Source organism: Strigops habroptila, chromosome 1 (genome assembly GCF_004027225.2).
Source record: "Strigops habroptila isolate Jane chromosome 1, bStrHab1.2.pri, whole genome shotgun sequence".
Lineage (NCBI taxonomy): Eukaryota > Metazoa > Chordata > Aves > Psittaciformes > Psittacidae > Strigops > Strigops habroptila.
Window position 1 is genome coordinate 93,018,970 of NC_044277.2, and position 17,564 is coordinate 93,036,533.

Consider the following 17,564-nt stretch of genomic DNA (forward strand, 5'->3'; position numbering starts at 1 on the left):
CAGCAGGAGGGAGAATATATGCTTTCAAATTGCTTCCAGGCACTTTCTGTGGTGCAATTAGGAATTTAAGTGTGTTGTAAGGATTGGATAAATTCTGGAAGAAGATGACTGGATAGAAACTGTCTATAGTCCATAGCCTCAGTGGTGATTTAGCTGAATTAGCACTATATGACTTCCTTTTGTAGTAACATGCAGCAAATTCTGTTCTGGGGAAACTGTTGGTATCTTGAACAGTTTCTTTTCAAGTTACGCATCCTTTTTATTATGTCCAGTTTTGCAGAAAGAAAATTAGTAATAAAAATAAAAACATTTTGGGTTGTGTTTATATTAAATCCAATGAATGTGTTGCAAATTCCTTAATATCAGTATGTGGAATACCAGTACAGTGCGTATAGTTTGTAAAATGTTAGTTAAACTGTACAGTAAGCTGAAAATGTGGAGAGTATAGTTGCCCATTTAGATGTCAAGGTCAAATGCACACTATTTAGAAGAAGGAACATGAAATTAAGTAGTTGGCTTTTTAAAATTTATAACTTTTGAGAGTTATGTGCAAACTCTCAAATTATTCATGTACTGTAGAGCTTAAGCAGTCCTATTGAATATTATAACTCATTGTGAACACCACACATGCTCTGGTTTTGTGCTTTAAAATTGATAAAGCTGATGTATGAATAGTAAAATATTTATCTGCCTTTTCTCCTGGGTTACTTCTTAAAGCAAAAGTTGTTGGAGGCACAGTTTGAGATAAGCTGACTGCAGCAAATCTATTTTTGTTTTCTGATTTGTTGTATGTATTACTGAGATTGTGATTTTCTGATACTGAAGACATTTCAAACTGGGTGGAAACCCAGTTTATCCATCTCGATGTTATTATAGATGCAGCTATTTCCATAGAGAGGGAAATAATTTAGAAAATAAATATAATAGTACAATATCACTTTAAGTTAACCTTGCTTTATACATAGGGTCTTGTCTGAGCTAGCCTGATTCTCATCAGAGGGAAGATGCTCCTGCATGTAGCATCTGATAGCTTTTTCAGAAAGTGGCAAATACTGGCAGAAATCATAGAGTAAGTGGGTATTCCATAAATTGATATGTATTGTGAACGGAGGTGGAAGGTAAGAGTCATTTTCAGTATGCTCATGGGAGTAGGGAAGGAGAATGTGGTTGTAACAACATTTTAAGGAAAGTGCATCAGGAGTGAAGGCTCTCAAGTTTTCTGAAGGTCATAAGAGTAGATCTGGCCTTCACTTGATCCATAAGCAGGGCATATAAAAAGGGTAAGAGCTTTAATTAAAAACAAAGCAAAACACCCCACTCCAAAAAAAAAAAAGGCAGGGGGAAGGAAGCAGTGCAGCACTGTCTAGCTCTATGGAAAGGGAGTTATTAAAACCAGGGTAGCAACCTGAGGTGTTCACTCCTTAATGTTCTATACTATTAAATCTAAGATCCCTTAAAAAAGTTCCATCAGGTTGAGCTGCTGGTAACAACAATGCAGAAGGTAAGTTTTTACTTCTGTAATTCTGTAGCGTGTGCTTGTAACATATTTAAGTTCATGCTTACTGTCCCTCACATATAACCAACCTTCTGCTTATACAGGTAGGCCTATATTCTACGGAGTTTTGTATCTTAAACAAGTTCAACGCACACTTTGCTCCCCTGAGTTCTAGAGAAACCTGGATTGTGTTGTCCAGTAGCAAGGCATGAGAAAAGTTGATGAATGTGCTGCTGATTTTGAAAAGAGCTTAGTGAGTGCGGTGCTCAGTTTCCCAATTTGAGCTTCCATCTGGCACCTGGTTAAAACCAAACTTCTGCCTGATGACAGGGGAAGATCTTCCTGGGTGTAGACTGTTAAGAATAAAGGCTCAATTACCTATTTAATACTTTGAATCTTTGTATATAAGCTATGGTAGGAAAAAATTGTGATGTTTATTAATGAAGCAGTATTTCAAAGGAAAAATATTATACACTTACTGTAATCCAAGTCTGAAAAATGTAGTTGAGTTGCTATGAAAATTTGTCAGAAAACTGTGAGAAATCATTTAGAGCAAATTTCAGGGGAGTAAGTTGTGCAGTTAGCACTTTCCCCATCCTCTCAAATTCTGCAGTGTTTCAAAACTGTAGAACAGAATTTCTTTGAAACTCCTGGTAGGAACAGATGGATTTCTTTTCCAAAGTTTCTTAACAAGGTGATAATTTCCAGTGGGATTCACTAGATTTCTGAGCTGCATGAAGTGAGCTTAATGCAGAGCATTGCATTATTTAGTATCGTTTCCTGGTGTGAGGTGTCTTTTAGTCTGCAGAGATGTATATTGTATTAAAAATAGAAATGAACTATAAATATGAAGTGGTTGTATAGGAAATGCTGCTTGAGCAGTTAATATTGCTTAGAGATGTGTAAAGGTTGATGATACTATTATAACCAACTGTTTACATGTTGCGGAGAAACTTGAATATTACAACTTTTGCATGAATTTACTATGTGCCTGAAGCCTAGGGAGACAACTTTAACACTGAAGGTCTTTTTCATTAGAGCATTAATAAGAGCACAAATCTCTCATACAAAGGAGGTTTGGGAGTCCCAGGAACAGGCAGCCGGAGTCTGCTTCCATTTCCTGTACAGACCTGTGGGTGATCTCATCAGAAACTGGACTGAGATAAAAAGGTTAAAGATCATTACAGAAACTTTATCTTTAAAGCACCTAGCTCATTTTATTTTGCAAGTCCTATACAACCTTTAAAAACTACCCATTACTCTCATGATAATTATCTTTAAAAAGCCGCTGATCAATAGCATACCACAATAAGGCCTTTCTCCTGACATTCCTCTGCTTATTCTTCAAAAATAGAATATTCCTTCTATGTGTATGTACGGCTAAAGAGGTGCTATAAAATGGTGGTATTAATCTGTGAGAATTAAAATTTATGGGAAATATGGAAGAAAATAAAAAGGAAATAGAGCTTTTAGAGTAAAGTAGTTGTTGTCATGTGCATATATTTATATCCAAGCCACGTTGGATTGCTGTTTGTTAGAAATGTTTAGCGTTAAGGCATAGGAGCTTATGTTTATTGTTTGAATCCTTTAAGTTATTCTGACCTTACAGACATGCATGTGACCTAAAATTTTCATGAGCCCATGCATTTATTAATATCCCTATGGAATTCCTGACAGTGTTTTAAACTTGTAAAATGTTATCTATTGTGAAAACTATTAGAATGATATCTTGGTTATTTTAGGAGCATTCCTAGGCAAGCTAATATGCTTAAATATATTACCTCTTCAACTCTGATAGAAGTTAGAATTTTTAGTTTTTTAAATAATATCTTTTCAGCTAATTTAGGTGACAAAACTGGTCTTAAATTCTCAGAGCTACTTCTAGGGCTTGTCTCTTCCTTTTACAGGCACTCCCCCTGCAAGTGTTTTCCCAACCATACACATCAAAAAGCCTAAACCACAATGGAAGCAAGAGTGCTGCATAAATTGTTAGTGGCGAGCAGATGTAGGTACTCTGAGTCCCATCTCACAGTAGGAGCGCACTAAAGCCATCTTGCACTTAAGCCATCTTGCACTGCTTGATGCACTTTTGTGCTTCCTGCTTTCTAATGGCATCTTCTCCCTTCCCATGCCTAAGCATCAGTGACAACAACTGTGTACAGGGAATGTACAGGCAAAAGCAAAGTGCAGTTGTCATTCAAGTCACACAGGAATTTAATTTTTGTTTTGTTTTGATAATGTGTTTAAAAATTTCTGAGTAGAAAAAGACGAAATAGTATTTCTTTAGAAGTAAGATTACCTTCTTGAATAATTGTCATACACTTTTGAATCTGTACATGTAACCACAGTCTCAAAGCTTCAGTCTCTGAAGAAAATAAAATAGTAATCTCTTCAGTTTGTATTGTGGCATGTGCTGCAAGGCCCTTGCAAAGCATCATGTTAAAGCAGTGTAGGAATCTGTTGCTTTCAGGATCTGTGATGATTTTGTGAGTGGTAGAACATCTTAGTGCTTCTATAATACAGAAACCAGATTTTTCTTTCCAACAAATGTGTATGTCAGAATGTAGTCCCTGGAGAACTATTTGTATCTTTACCATTCTTTTAGGTGTGGTATATAACGATGACAAATTGAAGCTATTAATGAGGAGTTAGTTAACAGCTTTGTAATCTACTGAATAAGGCTGTTGGCTAAGTAGCCTGTTGCAAAGAATGTGGAGATGTATCGTGAGGACCAAGAAACGTGAAGCAGCTGTCATGAATCACTCAGTTGTGAATAAAACATACAGAAACAAGAGATTGAAGGAAGGCATTTATTCCTATTTACTTGGTGGGGCTTCACCTGTATTACCGTGTTTTAGGGTTAGTGAAGACAGTTGAGAGATGCAAGGAGGCAAGTGGATCCGTTGGAGGGCTGCTAAAACGGTCAGGTCGTCAGGAGTGGCACATAGGCTAGTGAATAATCTGACAGTAGCCTGTAGTTACTTGAAGGACAATTGCAAAGATTATGGAACAAAGTTCTTGATCGGACCAGAAGAAGTAGGAAGTGACAGCAAGTTTTCCAGCCTTGGCTGGGCAATGATGTTGTCAGTAGTCCGCTTGTGAGCCGGAGGTTAGGTTAGGTGACCACTAGAAGTCCTTTCCACCTACATTTCCCTAATTCTAAAAAGCCAAGGTTAAACAGGATAAGAGACAGTATTCTGTATAATTTATTACTTCTATTGCTATTCAGATACTACGATTATGACTTGGAATTAAATAAAATGGTTCTCATGTCTTTAGATTAGGAAGAGCTTACTGGGATTTACTGGAAGAGTTTAATAAATTTAAAAACAAGTAAAAGGTTAATAAAAATGTGATACAGTGCAATTTGGACAGAATGAAGGTTCCAGTACTGAGGAACTAAACCTCCTTTTTTGTTTCTGCTCTGTTCTGTGTCACTTGTTTCTGTTTCATTCAACCATGCTTATAGTCCTTATGTATCGCAGAATTCTTGACAAAAACTAGGCACAGTGTAGCTGCTCACACAGCATTTCCATAATGGAAACGGTCAATGCAACTTACTGTTTGAAAAATTACCTCACTGATTTTTGTTCCTTTTTTCTTTGTTGGGTAGTTTCTGGCAGTCTTCTGTACACACATAAGGAAAACTGCATTTAGTGGCTCTTGAAGATAATTTTTTTCCCCCATTTCATGTAGTAGTCATAGCTACCTGATTTTGAGTAACAAAAAGACTAGATGATCAGAATTTCGTCTGTCCTTCAGGTCTGTGACTTTTTGTCTTCAGCTGCCCTGATGGTGTTCAACAGAAAATGAGTTGGTTCTTAGCTCCTTGGTTATCCTTGTCTTTTTATCAATGTCCCATGTCAGACACAGCATAGAGACCTCCAGAGGTTTTGTTCTGATGACTCAGTAGAACAACATTGTCAGTACCAGGTACTGCTCTGTGTGTTTCGTCCATGTCAATTCTGCAGCCTTTCTTTTTTTTGATTTTTCAACTTCTTTACCTGATGGAAAAATTTTCCTGCTGTGTAATAATAATAATAAAAAAAAAGTACTCATAATAGCTTCTAGAACAGCAGCATCTTCTGGTGATCCTTTTTTAATTTTGTGGGTAGTCTGTTTATTGAGAAGCGCACTACACCTCTGAGGGGAAAAAATTGGTTTATTTAATTTTCATTCAACACTAGTTTAATTTTTTAGCCATTGTATCAACAAGGCTTTATATTACAACCATTGGCCATGTATGCATGTAACTTGAAGCCTGCCTGGACTTGGAACCTGAGAGGCAGTGTAGTATTTCACAAATTAATTGGAATAATAGTATGCCCTAAACTGCACTTTTTATGTTTAAAAAGATAAATAGAATTAAGAGTGGGAAGACTGAGAAGGTAAAGTAGAATGAATGGTCAGGTAACAAAACATACAGGAGAGATACACCACAAATAATACAATAGAATATTACAATTCTTACAGGAATACATGTAGAAAGAACAGAAGAATAGAGTAAGAGTCAAGTGGATTATTTAAAAGTTCACTGTAATGATTTTAATTTCTTTGATCTGGCAGAAGCTTAATGTCCCTTTCCATGTGAATTTAAAGATTTCCTTTCACTGGTTTTGAGACCAAGTATATCTAATTAAACAGTCTGTCTATATATGCAAACATAAATTCAGAGTAGGATTAGATTTTCAAGTTTGAAGGGAGAGAATGAAGTCTTTTTTGAAGTAGGAGAAAGAATGCAAAAATGCTTGTACTTGAAGGAGGAAAGCAGTGGTAGAAGCTAAAGAGAAAGGACAAAATTCAGCTCAAGATATTACAGCTAATGCACAACTGTTTACTGTAAGAGCCTGGACGGATCTGTTGTACTTGTGAAGAGCAGAAGTTTGAGTAGTGCATTCAAATGCCTTTTTTCTGAGTGGGTAAGATACAAGAAGTGTAACGTCTGTTCATGCAGATACTGTGAATATCCAAATGTAGATAGAGTACACTGTTTCTTCCTCAGGTATGTTCTCTCGGGAAATAATTTGATATGTAGCATCTGAGTCCTGGGGTTGTTCTGAGAGCTGGCATTTGAGCTCCTATGAAAAGCTGTGTTGGAGTAGGATGCTTCTATGCTTTTGTCTGTTTATTTTTGCTTGGAGAGTATCTTTACAGCCTCACTAAACAGTTTGGAGTCTGATGGAACAAGCATTTATGTCTTTTTGAAGTATTTTCAGAAAATACGTGCTTGCTTTTCTCAGGAGAAAAATGTACAACTTATTTGTCACCTTGAGTATTTACCTGTTTCCTAATGGCTTTTACCAGAGGAGACAAGTTCAGAGGATGCAGCATCGTAACTAGAGGGCTGCTTTGCTAGACTGGTCCGCAAAGAGCAATTTAGTGAAATCCAATCATTAGCATAAGCATCCTCAAGTGAACTTTACATCTTCCCATATCTCACAAGGAAAATATGGTAATTCTTTGAGGGCTGTGGAAGTGTACAAGGAAGCTGACAGGCCTAAGTAGATTGAAGTGGTTCTGCTCTAATTAATGATGTTGGCAAGCTTTCCTCAGGTTTTCCACATGCCTTTGACTATGGGGCTGTCCCTAACCTCAAAAGCATGTGTATGAGGTTCTTACATCTTTTTTTACTTTTCATTCAGTCATGCCGCTCAGCATATTGTTACCTCCAGTGTTTCATAAGACTTGTCAAACTCACCATAGAAGAAACAAGGAGTTCCCATGTCCTGTTTTTCCATTTCTTTCCCAACAGCTTTCCCTTGACCTCTGTTCGGCTCTCTGCAGCCCTTCTCCCATGAGCTAACTTAATGGAATAAAATGGTAAAAAAACCCCAAACCCAGCTCAATAGGTTTCTCCTGTGTCAGTGAGTTCACTGGGGCCCTGGAAGGCTTCAGTGAGCGGCAGAGCTTGGAGCAGAGGAGTGATACCAGATGGCCAGAAGTGAGAAGGAGGAGGGGTTGGAATTGGAGAAAGGTAGGAGCAGTAATAAGATACGGGGAGGATGGGAAGCAAGCCTTTAGGTAGTAATGAAATGTTAGATTGGCTCAAAGCCTGCAAAGCCACAGTTAAATTACCATTTGTAATTTTTCAAACAGAAAATAGCTGTGTGATTTTATGGATTTTCAAGAATGTATTCCAGATGCTATATAGGCACCATCTTTTCATTCCAGGGATGTTGGCTCTCTTTAAAACTTGTGGCTTCCTACTGATTAATTCAGCAGATGAGATGGTTGGAAGATCTTTCACACATTTGAATCTGTAGTGAAATAGCATTTCTTTTTCCCCAGAGATGACATATCATTATTTCTACAGCCTGGGAAGTAGTATCCCTCCAATTTTACATTTTATAACCTTTGGCTGCCTGATCTCATAATATACCAGCTCATACTGTATTCAGCTAGAGCTGCCTTAGTGGAACGTCTTCATGTATACTAACATTTCTTCAGGCGTTTCTAGACACAAACCTCCTGTTGATTTATGGCTTCACACCTTTCTAAAATACTTGAGAAGGGGTGTTGTGGATTTTGCATAACAGGAGGCTGTGAGAATGGCATGCACACTGGTGCATTGCACAATTAGATTTAACTATATACATCTTAATGTGAAAGTCTCCAGGATTTTGCTGGTAGAACAATGAGGAGGGGAGTATGATAGAAATAGCTCACTGATGCAAAAACTTACTGGAGAGTATGGTCAGTTGTCATTTGCCTAGTAAGATTCAGGTTGAAGTACTTCCATTATCATTTCAGAGAACAAAGATACTTCCTAGTGTGCTTTAGCATTAGAAATAGTTCCTCTTATTATTTCATTAATATTTCCCAACTACTATCAATGCAAAGCTTGGCAAGCTCACTGTAAAACATTTCCCCTCTAACTTACCGCTTTTGCTTAAAATTCTGCTCTTGGTTTTATTTGACTGCTACTTAGTCTTTCTGCTGCAGGCAGCTTGCTGCTCACTGTTTAAACACTTCTTCATTATTTAATTCCACCAACAATGGGCTATGGAGGAAAAAATTTTTGTGTTGTAGGTATAATACTTGGTTTCACGTACCTGGTAATAGAACAACACTTTGCAAATTGCATGTTTCATGATGACCAGCCTGTAGTTAGCTAGCTCTGCTCCCTATGAAGCAGACAGCTTTTGATTTCAGATGCCTGCCATGCCTTCATGTGCAGCTGGGATACCTTGGTGAGTAGTAATGTTGGCTCTCCAAAAGCTAAGTATCATTCACTTAAGAGTTTACAGCTTTTAGAAGTCCAGGGGTCAGCTCTGCATATGGAGAGGGAAGCGAGCAGGTGAGCAGTGATGATCTGGCTTCTCTTGCTTCTCTCGCTTCTATCTAGCAAAGAGCGAGTTAGCAATTACTTTTGATGTCACAGATTGTTTTCCATTGAACATAGGCCATCTTTTCTACTTTCACTTTTTTCTTTATTTTTTTTGTTTTACCTGGATTTGAACCTCAGGGAAAAGTCCATAACTCTCTTTCTGTGGTGATTCTGCCCTGAGTAGCTGAGAGAGTCATGGAAAAGTGGTGCAGACAGTACCACAGCTTCCTGCACTGGCTGCCATGGTATCCAGCCCTCCTGCCATACACATAGTGCTGATGTAGCAAACGCTTACAGGATGTTCCCGACCAAATTTTCTATGAGCTCAAAAATCAAAAAGTAAAGGAACCATGCAACAACACGACATAAAATTGTGAGCAGAGTATTCCGGTTTGGCCAGGTTCCTTGCAAGATAAATAGAAGTGCATGTAAGTAAGGCACAAGTTTCTCTCCATCCTAGTTGCATCCTCTTTTGCTTTGTAAAAAGCAGAATACATTGAACATATTTTATTGATAGTACACTTACAGTTGCAATGGCTATATCTATGCAATGGAGTTATTATAATGGAGCATAATCTAAGATCTCAGTACAGACCTTGTACGAGTCCTCTGCTGTATGCAGTCTTTTTTTTATGCCCCTGTTTCTCTCTTTTTTTTTTTTTTTGTTGCCCACCCATTACTTGAGGAAGTAGCTCAAATAATTAATTTCTTTTAAAAAGAATTGCTCTAATTAAATGTCTATTCAGATGTGTATCTTGCAAGCACTTTTTAGAAGAGTGTATTTCTAGAAAATGTGTCCCAAGTCAATTAAATTGAAAGTTCAAGGTAAGGTTCATGTAATTGAAAATATAAAGGGTATCTAAAAGGGAAGATGTATTTGTTCATGCCACCTACTAGATTCCATGAGGTATTATTCTCATCACTATTCATGTTTTTGAAGGATAAAGGCTTTTCTAATACAGTTGCTGTGCTAACTATATTTTTGAAGGATAATTTTTGTAGGCTTTTGTTAATATGAGGAGGGCTCATTAACAATACTAAAAGGAGGTGACAGTATAGTACTGGAATGCGTATTTAGAGAAGTGGCTTCTTAATAATGAAGCAAAAATTTCCATAATTTCCTTACAATGGTTTTTCATTTATGGTGGGTTTCATGGATTGTACAGTGTATTATGGATGTAATGAAAATTGACTGATTGAAAATTTAGTTCTGACATTTCCACTTAATTGCATTTTAAAGCAAAAAAATCTCAGTGTATGAAATTCTTTATTCTGTGGAGACCTGCACAACTTTAAGAAAGTTAAAAGCAGGCAATGCTTATTATGAAGAATATTCAACTTAACTTTTTTCCCCCTAGCTCCAGTTATAGTCCCAGAAGATATGGCAAAATGTTAAAGCTGTGAAATAACATTAAAATGCCATTTAATGTGTCAAGGGAAACGTTGTTTATTTTTTTTGCCTCAGATAAAAAGATTTGAATAAAAGCTTTTTCTTCTGTAGTGCTCACAGGTTTTCAAGTAGATGGAGATGGCTGTTGCTAGCAGCAGATTATACCAGATGCAGAGTTTCCTAGGGATGTATGCATTGTTTGCTGGAGACAGGTCTTATTGTCTTGCCGTGAGGCATTAGGTTGAGTCTCTAAGACTATTTAAGTAGTGATTTTTATCCTTCGAGCTAGTGGAGTGTCACATGGTGCTATGTGACATTTTTAGGTAATGCAAGAAGTGGTTGTTTTTTTACTTGGATATGTAGAAGTAGGTGACCTCTGAAGTTTTTGCAAAACCCTTAAAAAAGAAAAAAAGAATTAGAGATTTCAGAGACTTGTTGCTAGGTTCCCTGTCTAAGAAATGTAATAAATTAGCATTTCATCATAGTTCTTTAGCCACAGAAATATTATCAAGGAAGAAATGAAAGGGTTTGCATTTATATTTTACACCTTAGCATGAAAGTAGAGGACCAGTATGACTCTCTATGATGAATGTCTGAAGATTACCTGAAAGTCCCACTTAAATAAAATTGAGTATTTTATAGGGATTTACTGCAGTTATATTACATATGAGGTAATGGGCATAATAAACTTTCATGTTATTTCACAGTTGTCTGTGTATAGGATATTTATTTTTTCCATTGAAATATCTCATTTTTGTGCTAACACAGGTATCTGGTAGGATAACCTGTAATCTCCTTTAATACTACAATTTGTGTAATCTTGTGAGATTTCATTTGAGCTATAATTTGTAAACAAATTTGTCCATATTATGAGTATGAAGTGAAAATTGTGAGTAGTGGAACTGTGTGTGGTACTAGTCTGTTTTGTGTGGTTTTGTTTTCTTTTTGTGTGGTTTTTTTTTGCTTTGGTTTGGTTTCGTTGTTGTTGTTTTTTTCTCTCTTCGTTAAATTTGCATTTGCTGGAGATCTCCGGATACTCAGTGTTGTATCCTTGTGCTTGTCGAACATGGCTTTCTCGAGTGCATTCATCTTGGAGACAGCTCGAGCAAGCTGAAGAGTATGAAATTGTCTAAGCAATTATGTGTTTTCGATAAGATAATTTTTCTGAAAAATGTTATGACATGTCTTAGCCTGTTCCAACATAATAGTAAACACTTCATGAATCCATACATTGCTGGAGAAAATATGAATTTACAAGGTTTCCAGTTTGACAGAAGTCTGCCAGGAGGTTGCGACACAGCATGCTACTGTGAAAGATAGTTTGTAGAGCAACTGATAATATGTCACACCTAGTAACTCTGCTAAAATTATTCAGTGCCGCTTTTCTTCACTGTTTTGCACATTATAATGCGGTAGTCATGTTGGGTTAATGTGTTAATGGATGATCTTCAAAGTTTAGTGAACACAAGCAGGTTTTGCATCTTGCTGTTTTGTATGCAGCCGGTAGTTTTGTTCAGGGCTTCCTGTAGTTTCAAGATTCAGTGATGGTTTGATATTCAGTGTTGAATTCAAAGTGAGTCAAAATATTACTAACGAAATGAACAGTGTTAAACCATTTAATCTTAGTGTTTTGGTTTCCTACTTGGTGCTAAGGTAGCATCAAAGCTAAGGAATTTTGTAAGTTAATATCCAGGCAAATGTTTCTCTGCCAAAGGCAAGCAGTTAAAAGCTTGAAAATGCTCAATATGATTTTAAGTAAACAGTTACTTAACCTTTTGTTTCAGTAAATGCACATTTAGAAGTAAATAAACATTTTTAAGTAAACATCAGAAGACTTGATGTGACTGGGCCTTTTCTGACTGGTGCTACATAAACGCTTGTGTTCTGAGCTAGTGGTTCCTATCTGCATAGGCTGTCCCATCCATTCTGTGTAAGTTTTCCTGAATTGTGCTTCTTATCTCTGTTCCATCTTTCTTGACCAGATTCTCTGCTATCAGTGTGGCAAATAAAGGTTTCAAGGTTGTACTTTTGTCCAAGATACACAGTCGTAATGGTCTCTGTAAATACTCCCCGAACTAAGCCATGTGTGCTGTGGCCCGATAGCTTCATATATGGGATTCTTTTGGTGTGTTAGTTTGTTTTATGTCTGAGGTTCAAACGTGTACAAGTTACTTCTGATTTGGGAATGTTTTCATTGTGGTTGCTCTCCTGTGTCTCATGCAGAATATGACTACTTTGAAGTTGAAAATGATCAATGTTGAAAATATTAACACACTGTCTGTCCTTCTTTAGGAAAGCCCAAGAAGAGAAGAAGAAAGTGGTTCTAGCAGGCTGTGTGCCACAAGCCCAACCTCGTCAGGACTACCTGAAAGGCTTGAGTATTATAGGGGTATGTATCTTTATCAATTAGAAACCAAAAGTTTTCATAAATGTTTTCAATATGTCAATGTCAATATATAGACTGTGTTGTCTTTCTCTGGGAAGAAGTAGCACAGAAGCTTGGTACCTCCCCCCCAATAAGTCTTCTTGCATTATGCAGCACTTAAGTCCTCTTTCATCCAGGGTGATTTGGTTTGGTTGTGGCATGAGGAGAGAAGGAACGGGGTACTCTTGGTGGAACTGAAAAATATCCAGGCTTCATCCAGCATGAGGAAGATACCTATTGCCATATTCTTTAAAATATCATGGTGTATTTCTTTGTTTTAAAGCAAATAAACTCTTTATTAAAATCAGTGGAAGAATTAAACATTACACAGAATTATAATTATAGAATTACAAATTACACAGACATCTTGGGGTTTGGTGATTGCTTTTTTTTACTTCACACTATTAAGCAGAATGGCAAATAGTAATGATTATTTTATTGAAATTTAGGGCAGTCTGAAGAGTTAAATCCACCAGTGACTGAACTGTTAAACAGTTACCAATGTTTTCTTTGAAAAGGGTAACTAGAAAGCTTTTGACTTCATTTAGTTAGTAAAGTGCCTTCAGTATCCTTTGGGATGAAGTACTACTGTATAATTGAATCGCCTTTGTAAATCAGTCATGAAAATCCAGGAGTCAAAGCACAAGCTAACAAAAGATTCTTCATTGTTCAAGCCTTTAGATTAAAACTGGATGAATTTATAAAGGCATGTTTGAGTTGAAGCACTGTCATTAGGTTCAGTGTGTGAGAATGGCAGTGAAGCTGTCCTGTATTATGCTAAGTCAGAGCAGGTGACTGTACAGTATCATTTCTGCATTAAAAATGTAAAGAGGTCAGTGTATTTCCACTTAAGTGTCATGAATTCAGGTTGAAACTAAGATTTTTATAGGAACAACACAAATGTTCTAAAGCTTTCACTTTCATTAGAAGATCATACCAGATAGTGGCTCAAACTACTTTAGAAGTAAAATAATAGTTTGTTTGGAATTTGGAAGAAGATGGCTTCATTAACTGATTTATTAGAATTCTTTACAGAGATGGGCTTTGTGCTATTCGAATCTTTTAATTGCTGCTGTCACTCGAAATGTTTTATATCCCATTTTTTTCCCAGCTGCCATTCTCAGTGATGTTAACATTTATAAACTAACTCAGTACCCAAAAATTATATTCAGGGACTGTAAAATGCCACCGTATATATTTACAGTTTAAAGGAAGAAACAAAACTTTCCATTCCACTCTACAGTCTTCCGTTTTACAAATATGCAAGAGAACTGTGCTGCTCTGTCATCTCTAAGACTCTGACTAATTACAATTTACTCTGTGCAGCAGGACAGGAAAAACAAAAAAAAAAAAAGGTGAATGGATTTTGTTTTGGCTCAGAGGCAACATAGTCATCTGGTTTGTAATTGGTCATTATAGTGAATGTAACGATATCTAGACATATGAAAACAGGGAGGAAAAAAAAGGTGAGTCACTGTCCTTTAAAGACTGTAATTTGATGTTTCAGTTTTGATGAATTTAACTTAGGAAACTTGGTGAGACGGAAGTTTGATCTTATTTTTTTAATCATTATTTATTTATTTGAAACTTTCACTTTTAGGTAACAAAACTTATGAAAATTAGCATCTTAATTTTGGTACCTGGAACTAGTGTTTAGTGAAAAATATTTGTAGTTTTGTGTTTATTACAGAAAGAAAGATTTCTGTTAGGCATTGAAGTAGGCTGTTACTGCGGTGTTCTCAAGTCCTTTTGAATTGGAGCTGAAAATACTGAAACATGATCTTTGCCATCTAGGACACTGTCTTCTAACTGTCATTACTGTGGTAAAATTTTCTGTGCTTTAAGTAATAGATGCTTCAGCTCAGAAAGGCCTTAAACTTTAGGCATAAGTATTAACAGAAGCAAAGCTAAGAGCAGAGATTGTCCATGTTTTCAGTTTGTATATTTAAGGTTTTCTTTCATTTTACAAAGACTGTTTGTGAGGGGGTGACTGTATGTAAAGGATAAGAGTTGTTACCTTACTATTGCAGAATATTTTTGAAAGGCAGTTTTGACAGAATTGAGAAACAGAAAACATTCTGTTGGCAGTAGGATATTGATTCTGCTTTAAAATTTTAAACATTAAGTGTACAGTTTTGGAAATCTTGCTTTACCACCAGGTTGGTCTCATCTTCAACTTGGCTGAAAGATATAGTTGATTTATTGTTGTTTATGTAAACTCTGCTGTTTCTTATTTTCTTTTTTTTCTTTTTATTTTTTTAAGAACAGTGTTGTTTGAGAATGTGGTTATTTACCAGTAATTATAACTCCCTTGGGACAGCTTTCTGAAGGCAGAGTGTGTCAGAGGGCTCCTCTCCTCATGTTATGATGGAGGAGCAAGTTGCGATATAACCACCAGAGAAATCCTGGTAACTTGGGCTTGTTTTGATCTGTACTTGAGAAATACTGGACTGAACTGCCACTGTGCTTTATTTACTGCTTGACTTGGGCAGAAGGGAAGGAAGGGCAGCTTCATATGCCTGTTATCATCTGTGATGTTACTGTGCTTTTGTGTTTCTTTAAAGTCATTGCCACTTTTTAAAAATAATGTGACTTGGGGCGTTGCCACAGGCTGTATATAAGGCAAGCCACAACATAACATAGCAAGGTAAAGGGGCTGTTTTCTGGAAGGGGGAAGGTCTAGGTAGTAATAAACCTGCCAAGTGAGGAAAGCACACAAAACACATAATGATCCATTACAAAGGTTCACAGCCATTTACTCTCGGGTGGTTTCCAAAGCTTACACCTTAATGTTTGGAGTATTGTACCCACTTCAAACTCAAGTGCATGTATGGTATTGCAAAGAGAAATCAGCTCTTGCAGTTAAGAGTTGTCCCTCAATTTTAAGTTGCTAAAAAGAAGGATATGTGACTTTGTCTATACTGATTGTTTTGAGGGGATTATAGGGAAGGGAAGGGAGGGACAAGGGGGAATGAAAGATTTAGCAGACAGGTTATGTTCTGGGACTCATGAATGAATGTAGGGAGTCGTAGGGTTTCCTCGCTTCCTGAAGTGCCTAGAAGAGCATGCAAACCCCCTTGTTCCCAGTGATAAGTTGAACCACTGAAGGGGATGAGATATTTTGCTGCTTTGGCACTTGTCTGGAGTTTGAAGGTATGCGATGTACAAATGATGCTATGTGTTGGAACCCCTGACCAGTTTGCTGAGAGATCGTAGGACTTAAGAGGATTCACAAGCCCCATGTATCCATACTTTGAAATCATCAAACTTACTGGACATACTGAAAGCATGGGGCTTAGCGCACTTACGTATCCTGTTAAAGGCGTGCTCCACAAATGAGTGAATCACTTCTCTTCCTGAATGAGAATATCAACCCCAGTTCTCCTTCCTTCCTCACCTTTCCTAATGTATCGTCTAATGTCAAAGACCTAGCATCTTCTGCTGTACAACCATTTCCCAAAGGAAGAATTTCAGCCTATTCTTTCATCTGCACAAAGTATATCCAGTGTTGCCAAGGCTGTAATCCCCCCTCTGCTGCTACACCCAAGGTTAGAAGGTGAGGGTCCTGTGCATGGTAGAGTTACTGCACGCTCTTTGGCCAAGTTGAGCCTGAAGACACTACTTCAATGAGAAACATATCTATGAAAACCTCTCTGCAAGGGCTCCCTGCGTTCTTCTGACCTCCAAATAACCTTTTCCTGTGGCTGTTCTACTCTATAAGGTGACCTTTAGGTAATTTTTTTTAATATCCAGTGGAAACTGTGGAGAGCGATCAGTGGAAGTGCTGAACACTCCTGGTAGCAGCACATAGCAGTAGGAGCACTGCTATAAAGTAGATGGTTCAGTATAAAAAATGCGAAGTACATTACAAAAAGTAGACACTTGACATCTCAAGCTGTACATCTGTAATTGGTATACAACGATGTGCTTTAGGTCTCCATTTGTAAAAACCCTTCAGTGAGCAGGCTTTAACAATGCCATTGTGAAAGAAAAAGGAGTGTAACCATGCCAAGATGCCAAACGCCTGTACATCCTTACTGCTTTGGTGTCCTAATGAGGATGATGTGTTGCATGATGTTTCTGGTGTTCAGTTCATACAAGCTTCAGTGATGTTTGCAAAACAAAGATAATGACACTTCCCTACCTTGCAGTGCTTGTAAGGTCAAACTGTGTTAAAGATTGAAAGCCTCTCTGCTGCCCTTAAACTAGAGCCTTGCATAAATGCAAATATCCAGTGTGTACTTTGTGAAAGACTAATCTGATGGAATTTTATTTTGAATGATTCGAATTAGCAGAATTTCTTGGAAAGCCTGTTGAAAGCCTGGGAACAGGTGCACACTGTTCTGTAACTTATGGCCAAGAATGATTTCATTGAAAATTCATGCTCAGTCAGTACCTCTCAGCTGGTTGGCTTTGGCTTGTGAATTGCCAATGCTGATATTCAGATCCGATACTTGAACCTGGAAAGTCAGGAAAGAATTGCAGTTAAGCACCTGCTTTTAAACTGAGAATTGGACATGCAGATACAATCTGTCCATTTCCACAGCAGTTACTGTCCTATGAATCAAAAGGTGTAGGGATTAATTTAGATAAGAATTACACTTCAGCTGCGTCAGTGTTTAGCAAAGAAAATCAGTTGTTTACATGTTTTTGTGGGGTAGTCTTCTTCCCTTTAAAGTTTGTGTAGAGCCTGCTCTCAGAATACCTTCCTAAACAAGAATATTGCCCATTACTATGGTCAGTGTTGTCAGCAAAGGTTTTAAACACAGATGTTATCCCTCTGAAGCCAGAGTGTCTAATCACATGCCTTTTGAAGTTATGTATTAAGGCCTGGATTTATGCTGCCTAAGTGCTGTAATTTGAGAGTCTGTTTTGCTCAGCTCCCTTTATAGTCACTGGAGATAATTATCTCTAAAATAATTTAGAT

General features: G+C 37.2%; 1 protein-coding gene across 1 annotated transcript in view; it reads left to right on the forward strand.

Annotated features, from left to right (window-relative positions):
- The window catches only part of CDKAL1 (CDK5 regulatory subunit associated protein 1 like 1), a 395,417-nt gene that overhangs the window by 103,205 nt on the left and 274,648 nt on the right, over positions 1-17,564 (forward strand). Inside the window, exon 6 of the mRNA XM_030489990.1 lies at positions 12,505-12,601. Within this exon, the coding sequence (XP_030345850.1) occupies positions 12,505-12,601 (97 nt within the window). The remainder of the gene's footprint in view (positions 1-12,504; positions 12,602-17,564) is intronic.